This window comes from Psammomys obesus, unplaced genomic scaffold, assembly GCF_907164565.1.
Source record: "Psammomys obesus unplaced genomic scaffold, mPsaObe1.curated_primary_1811, whole genome shotgun sequence".
Classification (NCBI taxonomy): Eukaryota; Metazoa; Chordata; class Mammalia; order Rodentia; family Muridae; genus Psammomys; species Psammomys obesus.
The window spans coordinates 91-11,625 of record NW_026595511.1 but is presented as its reverse complement, the minus strand read 5'-3'; the positions used below and the strand labels follow the sequence as shown (position 1 = coordinate 11,625).

Genomic DNA, 11,535 nt, shown 5'->3' with positions numbered 1-11,535 from the left:
CTGAAATCTTTTATGATTTGTGCTGCTTGCATAATTTAGAAAAATAACACTCATTTTTTAAAACTGTCTTATTGACTACCCAAAAAAAAAAAAAAAAAAGCTGGGATCTTTCTGTTCCTACCACACATTTGATCAAACTCAGCAGAGAACAGAGAACAAATATAAACTTCCAATTGTCCAACTAGAATACTTGATGTCTCCTGACTTCTCCTGATTTGCAGACTGTTTATTATTCATCAGAGATACCCTACTGCTCCACTTACTCCAAGTGTTCCTTTACCACCACCCTAACTAAAGAACCTCCTAGCTTTAAGAACTGCAACCTCCAAGGTACCATTTATCTCATTTGCTTCCACCTTTCTCTATCTACAACTTCCTAGAACTCAATCTTTAAAACGAGGTCAACAAAGTGAATAGATTGTAATAAACAAATAAACAAATAAATAAAACTGGGGACAAAACTTAGCCATAAGTGAGCTGGTAGGCTCAGATGTACAGTGACCACACTGAAGTCATAGAACTCTTTTAATGTTTTTGTTTTGTTTCTAGTCTGCTTCCACATGTTACAAAGGCAAACTCGAAGGCAAGGATTGTTCACTCACAACTGTATCCTAAAAGCCTGCAAAGAACTTTAGGCAGTTCCAACAGTTGTTGAAGCCTGACTTAGCACCATAGCCATATGCACAGACAGCTGAGATTATAATAAAAAGGCTAATTATTTTCAGGAAAAGCAAGTTCTCTGCATATTGGTAGGCATTTTCTGTAATAACTTGATCTACTTACAAGGCATAATATTTAGCAGCGTGACTCCTAGCAGCTTCAAGAAGGATTTACCTCACTGATTTCTTTGTGCCCGCATGGTGACCACAGCTGAGATGCAATATGGAGCAGAAAAAAACAAAAGCACAACTTACTCTTCATTCCTGCTTTTGATGCAGGGCTGGTAGAGGACTTTTATGGCATTACAGGCAGAGCTGGAGTCAGCTTCCGATGTATCTTCCAACAGTGGGAACTTCCTCACACACCCAGATCTTCTCAGGGGTTCAATCACCAAACTGTCTGAGTTTAAAATCCAGAGCTAAAGTATGAGAAGAGAAGTTCACAATGGAGAATATTGCTACTCTGTCTATATAGTATATCACCACTACACAAAGCCACAGAATAGAACAACAAAAAAAAAAAAAAAAAAAAAACCCATAATTACATACATAATATAAAAGTAAGCTAGGCCCTTAAATTTTATTTTTATTTTATGCAGCATTTGGGAGAGCAACCATATAGTTTTTTTTTAAAGTGATTAGGGGAAAAAAAAAAACATCTAGTATATAAATGGCAATGCTAGAATGAGTCTGAAGTATTTGGAGCTCCCAGACATCAGTGAGGGGTCAAACAATGTGAGCAATGAGAGGCAAAGAATAGAAAGAGAACGCAGCATGAGATGAACAATGAAAATGTCTATGTGGCTAACAGGATGGAAGGTAAATTTATGTGCTTCCAGTACACCCAATAGATGGAGCAAAGCACTAGCTGCAATGGGGCTTCCGGGGCAAGGCAAAGCCTGCTGTGCAGGGACAAGTCTCTGCAGAAGGGGCGACTGTGAGACACGAGCACCCAACTGTCAGCAGCTGTGAATGGGTGCACTGGTCAAGAGGACCTGTGGGCCACAGCAATGTCCACTAGAAGAGATAAATTCATTCACCTTTTATGTACGGTGATAGTTATCTGAGTTAAAAAATATACATATTCTAATTCTGAATTAAGTTAGAAAGTCCTCTTCTAAAGAAGTAACAAATGCATGTGCAATGATGATTTTCTTGTAGCATTGTCCTTAGTAGCTATACAGCAGAATTCTAGTTATTAAAGAATAGAATCCAACCTACATTTGAACCAACAAGAAACAATACTCATTGCTACATGGAGCTCTTATTGAATAGCTAATCTTGTACCACTGCTTTGATTTGTTTTGTTTTTCATTAAAAATTCAAATACCTGTGAGAATTCTTAGAAATCGCTGTATACAGATAGAAAACACATGTTTTATGTACATACATATCAAACTGTTATAATGATTGGCTCTGGAAAGCATGACATAACTGAGCTTAAGGAGCGGACCAGGATCGGGAAAATAGCTCTTTATGTTCTTCAGATTTTTCTGAATATAATTCAAAAATGTATCCTAGCAAATTTTTTTTTTATAAATTACAGTTTATTCACTTTGTATCTCCCCATAAGCCCCTCCCTCCTCCCCTCCCAGGCCCACCCTCCCTCCCCCTTCTTCACGCATGCCCCTCCCCAAGTCCACTGATAGGGGAGGTCCTCCTCTCCTTCCTTCTGATCTTAGTCTATCAGATCACATCAGGAGTGGCTGCATTGTCATCTTCTGTGGCCTGGTAAGGCTGCTCCCCCCTCAGGGGGAGGTGATCAAAGAGCAGGCCAATCAGATTATGTCAGAGGCAGTCCCTCTTCCCATTACTATGTAACCCACTTGGACACTGAACTGCCATGGGCTACACCTGTGCAGGGGTTCTAGGTTATCTCCATGCATGGTATTTGGTTGGAGTATGAGTCTCTGGGAAGACCCCTGTGTTCAGATTTTCTAGTTTTTAAAAAAGTAAAATTTCAATGTAAACAGATTAAAAGATGATTTTCAACCAGAAAAAAAAAAAAAATCTTTTGACACAAGAAAACTAGGGCAAGGAACATGGTTCAAGTGACATTTGAGAATATGGAGCCAGGGTCAATCTCCAGAGCCCATGTAAAAATCTAGGGCTGGCAGTATAGAGCTGTACTAGTAGTGGGTAGACAGTGAGCCCTGGGGCTCACTGGCACTTCAGTTGAATTGGCTGAGCTTCAGGCTTGGTGAGAGATCATCTCAAAAAAAAAAAAAAAAAATGTGGAGAACAGTTGATGAAGGTCTGTTCATGGGCCCAAGGCCTCGAAACATGGACACACAAAGAAAACAAACACCAATTTCAAAATATGGTGATGCTATCCATTTCATATTACTCTGTGAGTTTCCTGAAGACATTCTGCTTCAACCTTGAGCACCTAGCAAAGTGCTTTTCAGATAAGAAGCACTCTGTATGGGTTAACAAGTTGAAGAAAAGAGATGCAGAGAGGAGTATGGTCCAGGCTGTTTGAGGTTTCCAAACAAATAGACAAAATTTATTTGTGCAGAGCATCCCTCTAAACATTGGTGGGAGGATCCTGGCCTCTGCAACACGTGGGGGTGGGTTTAGATCCACCAACGACAGCCTCTTCTCCAAACTTGCTGCTATTCCTTAAATATCAAGCTGTCAGAGGCTTAAAGCCAAGACCAACAAATCCAGAGAGAAGAGAACGACACAGTGTGATGGGACATTGTTCAGAAGAGTCATTAGCAAGAACAAAAGGCATCATTTTGGACATGAGCTTTTGAAGAACAAAACCAGGGTTTTCTTTCTGACTGCACCCCCAGAACCTAAAATGAAGGGGGTACCCAGTCAGGTGGTACTAAATGGAATGAGCTTGATTTGTGGATTCGCTGATATTAAAAGTTCAATTTATGCGGGCTGGAGAGATGGCTCAGCAGTTAAGAGTATTGCCTCCACTTCCATAGGTTCTGAGTCCAATTCCCAGCAACCACATGGTAGCTCACAACCACCTACACAGTCATCTGATGCCCTCTTCTGGCATCCAGGTGCACATGCAGATAAATCTTAAAAATAAATAAATCTTAATAATATAAATCTTTTTTAAAAAAAGTTCATTTATGGTCATCTTCTAGTTTCTAGATTGGAGAGATAAGAAAATAGAATGATGGAAACTAAAATTAAATTTAAAACACTTCTGAGGCCCTTGGATTACGAAGCTATAAAAAAGTAGATGGAAAGTCCTTACCAAAATATACACTTTGCCATCCTGACCTTGAACTGTGAACCTGAAAGTGCTTCTTGTGGAGGAGAGTTCCACCAGACACTGGGCAACAACACTCTGAACAAACTGGGACCTGTTGAAACAGAAAGCCGTCATCACCATGTGCCTCTCACGATTCTAATAAGGCCAGACTCACAGGCAGCTTTAAGGCACGTATATCACGTCCCAGGCTTTTCTGACCATCCATTGCTCTAGAGGCTTTCCTAATGTGCGCTTTGGAATACTAGATTGTATTTGTTCCAGTCCCCTTAAAATTCATCCTGGCTGCTATCATTAATGAGCTTGTGATAATTAGTATAGACCAACGAGTTGGTCTATGCTAAGTAGAATCACCTGGGAGACAAACTTCCAGCCATATCTGTGAGGGATTATCTCTGTTAGAATAGTGAAAACAGAAAAGGCCCATCTTCTCTTTGGATGACACAGGACCATGTGCTAAGGTCCTGGACTGAGTAATGCGGAGAAAGCAAGCTGAGCACCAGCATTTATCAACTTCCGCTTCCTGTGTGCAGTGTCACCAGCTGCCTCCATGTCCCACCACCATTACTTCTCTGCCACCAGCTACGTACTCCTGAATCGTGAGCCGAAATAACCTGTTCCTAAGTTGCTTGTATTCGTTATTTGGTCATAGCACTGACAAGTCACTCATACACACCCTATCTGCTGAATTAAAAACCACTGACAACTCAACATTCATTCATGCCATAGCACATTCATACTTAGGTATATCAAATACCTAAGAAGGTGAGAAATTTCCTACCAAAGATAGTATCAAGACAATCTTTTTCATTTAAACTGCCTTAAGTGACACTTCTAAGGTATGGCATCGAAGCACATGCAGAAGGATATATATTAAGGACGCCATAACTTTTAAATATCAATAATTAGCACACATGCACTGATTTGCTTTCTGATTTGATGTCATAAATACCAGGACAGAAAACAACTTAGGTGAGGAAAGGGCTTACTTAGCTTCCACTTTATAGTCCATCATTATCCAAGTTAGTCGTGATAAAACCTCACAACCAAAGAAACTTAGGGAGGAGAGGGTTTATTTGGTGAACACTTCCGCATCACTGTTTGCCTTCAATTAAGTCAGGATAGGAACTCAAACAGGCCTCAAATCCTGGAGGCAGGAGCTGATGCAAAGGCCATAAAGGGATACTGCTTTCTAGCTTGCTCAGCCTAATTTCTTATAAACCCCAGGACAACCAGCTCAGGGGTGGCATCACCCACAAGAGGTTAGGCCCTCTTTCATCAATCGCTAATTAAGAAAATGCCCTATGAACTCTGTTACAGCTCAGTCTCATAAAGGCATTTTCTCAGTCATTTCTGATGTCTATAGCTTGGGTCAAACTGACATAAAACTAATCGGCACACCCATCAAGGGAAGCCATGGCAGAAACTCACGTCAGGTACAGGCCATGGAGAACTGCTGCTTACTGACTTGTTCCCCATGGCCTGCTCAGTCTGCTTCCTTATTCCAACTATGACCACCTCCTCCGGCATGGCACTACCCACCATGAGCTGAGCCATCCCACACCAATCATCAGTCAAGAAGATGTTCCACAGACATGCCCACAGGCTAATCTGACAGAGACAGATTCCCACGTGACTCTAGTTTGTGTCAAGCTGGCAAAAACCAACCAGCACAACATACTATAGGTAACTTTTGTTTGTGAACAAATAGAGTAAGAGAAAAAACACTGATATACCTAAAGGCTAAGTACCATTTTTAATAAGTAGGCATCCCATGAAACTAATCTCCATTTCCATTTTTAAACATTAAAGCCAGGACTAATATTCAAAAGCCTAAGGCTGGCTAGGTTAGATGATCGTAGATATTTGGAACATAGGATCAGAAAAAGAAACCCTGTTGCAAGTATATTTATATCAACACGTTTGTCCATAGCACCATATAAGCAAAAAATAGGTCTTCAAATTGTGCATGTGTGTGGTTTGGTTCATCTGATAGCAACTCACAGAGCCTTTAAAAAGAAAAGTCCTTTTCCAAACAGTTATGATGCTCAATCCATTGTGCCTATCCTTTAGCACATTTTAAATTATACAATAAGGTAATTTTATATTCGTACCTTGGTATGTTAGGAAAACTCCCCTCGGATGGCTGGATAATTATCTCTGTCATGTAAAATTTAGTTGTTTCTGTCAACAACAACAGCAAAAAAATTAAAATCTTCCCAACACAATGATACGCTGATGCACTGACATGCTGGCCCTAAATTACGAACTTCCAAGCTGTTTTGTTGACTGTTCCACATACTGATAAAACTGGATTTCAGCAAACCTTTTCCAAACGTACTGGTTTAAAGAAAAGACACTTCATCTTTGTAAGAAAAAGCTTCAGGTCACTGGGACTTTGTTCAGAATCTACATCAACGAGAAGACCTTACACATGGGAAGTCAGGATCTCAAGGTCTTAGCCCAAAAGCAAGACCTTGGCTCCTCACGTCTATGCACTAACTACATATTAGTCACTAAGGGAGGCTTTTTAATTAGGGCGCCCAAAGCACAGATCTATAATGGTGACATCATTTTCTACCTGGAACCTTATTGACTGCATTCATTCACAGTCCTCATCAAATCTAACTTTGTTTATTTTTCTGATTATAAAATATTAAACAGCAGACTAGATGTTTGATAAACATTATTATATAGACAACCATCTTGGACTGTTTAAAAATCCATTTAAAGTTTGGCTACGAGTCTCAGCATCTGCTTCGATACCCTGATCAGTAGTGTTTTTCAGTAGTCCTCTTTGCTGTTTGCTCCCTGTCTTCTCCAGCTTCCGATGTCTATCCCATTTGTCCTTCTGAATGAAGATTGACCATCTTCCCTAGGGTCCTCCTTCTTGTTTAGTTTCTTCAGGAGTACAGATTTTAGTATGTTTACCTATATTATGTGTCTAATATCCACTTACAAACTTTGGGCAGAGTGCAGTGGAAGAAGGGAGTGATAGAAAGACCTGGAGGGGACAGGAGCTCCACAAGGAGACCAACAGAGCCAAAAACCCTGGGCCCATGGGTCCCAGCAGAGACCAATGGCTCCAACCAAAGACCATGCATGGAGAGGACCATTACCCCTGCTCAGATATAGCCCATAGGCAGCTCAGTCTCCAAGTGGGTTCCCTAGTTAAGGGGAACAGGGACTGTCTCTGATATGAACTCAGTGGCTGGCTCTTTGATCACTTTTGCCAGGCCACAGAGGAAGACAATGCAGCCAGTCCTGATGAGACCTGATAGGCTAAGGTCAGATAGAAGGGGAGGAGGTCCTCCCATATCAGTGGACTAGGGGAGGGGCATGGGAGGAGAAGAGACAGGGAGGGTGGAAATGGGAAGGGATGAGGGAGCAGGCTACAGCCAGGTTACAAAGTGAATAAACTGTAATAAATAATAAATAAAACTTTAAAAAAGAAAAAACAAGCAAAAAATCCATTTAAAGATTTATTCTCATCAGTAACAAGGGAAATGCAGAACAAAATTTTTTAGCATTAAACAAAATATATTTAGATTTTAAATATATCATGGTATATGCTTATTAGAAATGGACAGGTTTACTCACATATTGCTCTCATAATTGGAAATTATAGATTGCTGAATGATCTCCTGCTAAAATTTTTAAAATTATATGTATAGTTTAGCATCGTAACCAAGTAGTGACCACTTTATCTTAGAGAAAATTTGCAAAAATATTACCAAACTACAAAGATGATAATACTAAACACACTAAAAATAAATTAAAATCTCTGAAAGCTAAAGAAAATTGTTATTTGGGCAATAGAATTTTGATTGTATTTTAAATTTTAAGGAGGTCAAATTAAAATCAGAAGTCATTTAAAATTAGTGTTTTCTTAAAAATAATGCTGTCCACTTATAATACTACCAGAAAGTTGAATTTTCTTAACATTTCAATTGTTTGATATAAGACAAAGAAAAGGTTAAAAATATAATCAATAAAAATGTGCAAGGGTTATTACATGTCGTTAGGTATCCAGAAGCATGAACAGATGTTTTCTTTCACTTCTGTCAATTTCACCTTACCATTTTGAAGTCTTATTGTCACATATAGAATTGGATCATTTAATGTCACACAGTGACAGGTCTTAGCTGTTGACAATCATTAATTCCAGAGCCACTAAGCCAGTTTCATGCAGAGGGTACTCAGGTGCTGTCATTCCCATCCAACTACCCGCTCTCTCAATCTTTCTCAAGCTTTCTCGGGTCACGTTCTTCTATCTGGGTACAGGTGGAATTTCTCTTAATAGGCAACAGCTAGCAGCGTATCACCTTGCTCTGTCTGCTTCTTTGCTGAGGGGGCTTTCAGTTGCTATAAAGTCCTGGGGTTAACAGTTATTTCTTTGTGCACACTGACAATGCCATTCCCTCTCTTCAAATTTCCATTACTGCTGCTTCTTTGAAGGTGATCTGTCATTTTTTTTTTTCCTTACCTGCTTTTAAGATTTTTTTTTCCTTTGCTTTTTCACTCTGCTGCATTACTTTGATGCACGGAGATACAGATTTCTTTTTATTTATCTTACTTGGGCCTTACCGAATTGAAATTCATTGTGCCTCTTGAATCTGTAGATTGTTCTTCAACATTTCTTAGAATTCTCAGCAACTCTTTGTTCAAACATGGCCCATGCTGCCTCCTTTTCCTCTCTTTCACAAAGAAGTATAATTAAACACACAGTGGACTGCCTCATTCTACATCTTCGTCTATACTCCACATATTACCTTTTTGCTTCGGTATTCAGAGTGAAAGATTTTTCTCATCTTTCTTCTGCTTATAATTCTTGATTAGACTTGTATCTAGTCCTCTATCAACAACTCCCTGAACTGCTAGTTTCAATTATAAAGCAGTGCAGCCTTAAAGATTCTATCACAGAGCTTTTCCAACACTGACTGTTGCATTCATTTTGTGTCCAGCCACCTTCAGATCTATCTTTTACATCGTTAAATACACCAAGGATGCCTTACAGTTTATTTAGGAGATTACAATTACAATGAGAGGTCTGTTTCCACTGCTAGCTTGTTGGGATAGTTCCTATTAAAGTTGTGATGAATAAGAAATGTCCCCACAGGTTCATGTTGAAGGCCCAGCTGATGGCACTATGTTGAGAAGTTATAGAGTTTAGGAGGTGGACCCTAGAGGAAATAGGTACAAAGGGTGGTCCTGAGGAATGTGTGGGGGCATGTATCTTAACTCCAAGTCCCAGTATTGTCTATGAGCAGAGCAGCCTCTATCACACAAACCCATTGTGATAAATTCCTGTCTCTACAGTGACAAGGACTTTGCATCCAGCCACCTTCACAGCTGTCTTTTACACTGCTAAATACACCAAGCATGTTTTACAGGTTATATACGAGGTTCAGACAACATGTCTGAAGCCAGGAGGTAAAATAAATTCTGTTTCTTTATTTTCTTTCTCAGGTGTTTTGGTTACAGCTGTGAAAAGCCATGATGAGAGATAGGGGCATCCTAGTTAACATATCTGCCTAATTAGGTTTGGTAATACAACAAACATTGTACTTGAAATTTTACCTGTCAGAATCTGCTTTAGAATGAAAAGTTTGCTTCCAAAGGTGAGAGATGTCTGCCTTTGACAGCATCTAGTGGCATTTCTAGTCCCAAGTGGACAACTAAGTCAAATAAGTTCCCACAGTGGCCAGGGCCTACTAACCATTTCAGCTCTGCTTCCCATCACCTTGCTGGGAGGAGGAGAGCCTTTAGAATCTCGGCTTTTTGCGGAGACACTGTTCTCTGTTCTTAGAAGTCATTCATTTCTGTCTGTAATTTCCAAAGCAATCAGGGCAACTGTTACAGAGAACTGACACCTTCCAGGGAGGTGTGCCTGCAATTTTTTTGCTAACTTTGCTTTAGGGGTAACTTCCTCATATATGTCCAGACCCTTTATTTCTTCCTGTGTGTTAGTCTAGACACTGTCCTAGCATCTTGCTTGTCAGCCTGAAGAACTCAGCCTGTTGGGATTTTCTGTAGAACAAGTCTAATTATAATGCTTTATTTCTATATGTTTATCTAGAAATATTTCTACTTTCTCTTTAATTTTGAAGAATACCTTTCCACAGAGGTACTCTTGGGTGATGAGTTTTCCTGACAGCACTTGGTATGTCTTACTTTGATGTCACTTGGAGGTCACCATTTTTCTGAGACGTTCTCCTTGGTTGTGTCATGAAGTCCCTGTGTGTTTGATTTTTTCCTCTGCTCTTTGATCCATTCTGTCTCACTGCCTTTCAGCAGCCTTATACCATTTGGGGCAAGCTGAAATTCTTCTCATAAAAATTACTGTCTTTCTCCAAATTTCTCCCAGATTTCAATCTGTGCTTTCAAATTTGTTTTATGACATCTTTTTTCTACACATTCTAAGACTCAGCTTATATGTGTGTTGAAACACTTGACACTGTCCCATAAGTCTGAGTTTCTGTTGATCTGTTTTAGTTATTTCTCCTCTGTGTCATTTGGATTGGCTATTTTTATCATTCTAAAAATTTAATACTTTTTTTTTAAATCCTCTATCTTCTCAAATCTGTGGCTTGGATTATCTAGTATTTTTTTCTTGTAAGATACTATTGTTTTCAATTCTAAATTTACCTATTTGTTCTTTCTGTGGAATTTGATATTTGCAATTATTCAAAGATTATTCTTTTAATTCTCTATTATTTATTATAGTTATTTCAACAGATTAGCTTCCTAATCTATACACTTATTCAGCATCTGTAAGTCATTATTTTTCTTGAATATAAATCACTCCTTTCTGCTTTGAAGATTAATAATTTTCCCTGCAATATACTGCATTAACTTTAATCTTTTGTTTTGATCTTGATTTACCCATATAGTAGTCAATTAATTGACTTAAACTTACACTGTGAAACAGGTCAACTGTATGTCTACAATGTAGCCACTAACTCTGCTCAGTTCCTTAAAATAAGTTTTACATTTATTTGTGTGTGTGTCTATGTGTATGTATGTGTGTGTGTGTGTGTGTAAACCCGTGTGCATACATGAACAGCATGTGTATATGAAGATGAGAGAACAATACATGGGTTTTTCATTCCCTTCTACCATCATGTGCATTCAGGAGATTGAACCTAAGCTATTAGGCTTGGGTTGGCCACTGAACCCTCTTGCCAGCCTTCTATTCAGTTTTACAATGTTCATTCCAACTTCCTGAAGAGTATCAGCTGTACAAGCTTATGCTAACTCCCCACAACTATTTGGGAAAAGGATCTGCTCAAATATTGAGAGGCAGGAATGTGCTCTACACAAGATGCCTTCTGTGACATGCAAGTCTCCGAAGGAGGGAAACAACCAGAGGTCCCACCCGGCTCTGATTCCTACGAACCATGATTGGCATGGCACAGTAACCCTGGCAAAGGTGCAGTAGTGGCGCACGTACCGTGGCAGTAACCAACAGCTCTCTCATTGGACTTTAGACCCACTCAACAAGAAGAAAATCATTGTCTGGTACCGGAAACCAAAACAATTGCCCAGGGCAAATGAAGCCATGAGTATTAGAGGAGAATTTCTAACTACCACATATTAAGCCCAGTTACATTCTAAATATTTGTCCTTAGATAAGTGTAG

At 39.4% G+C, this 11,535-nt stretch overlaps 1 protein-coding gene across 1 annotated transcript; it reads right to left on the bottom strand.

Moving 5' to 3' along the window:
- Positions 1-910: 910 nt before the first annotated feature.
- On the bottom strand, positions 911-6,151 carry LOC129685776 (E3 ubiquitin-protein ligase E3D-like; the record flags this gene model as incomplete). Its single annotated transcript, XM_055619281.1, has 3 exons — positions 911-1,078; positions 3,880-3,988; positions 6,009-6,151. Coding segments are annotated over 3 exons (420 nt in total), but the record flags the coding sequence as incomplete, so codon positions are not given.
- Between the last annotated feature and the right edge of the window lie 5,384 nt (positions 6,152-11,535).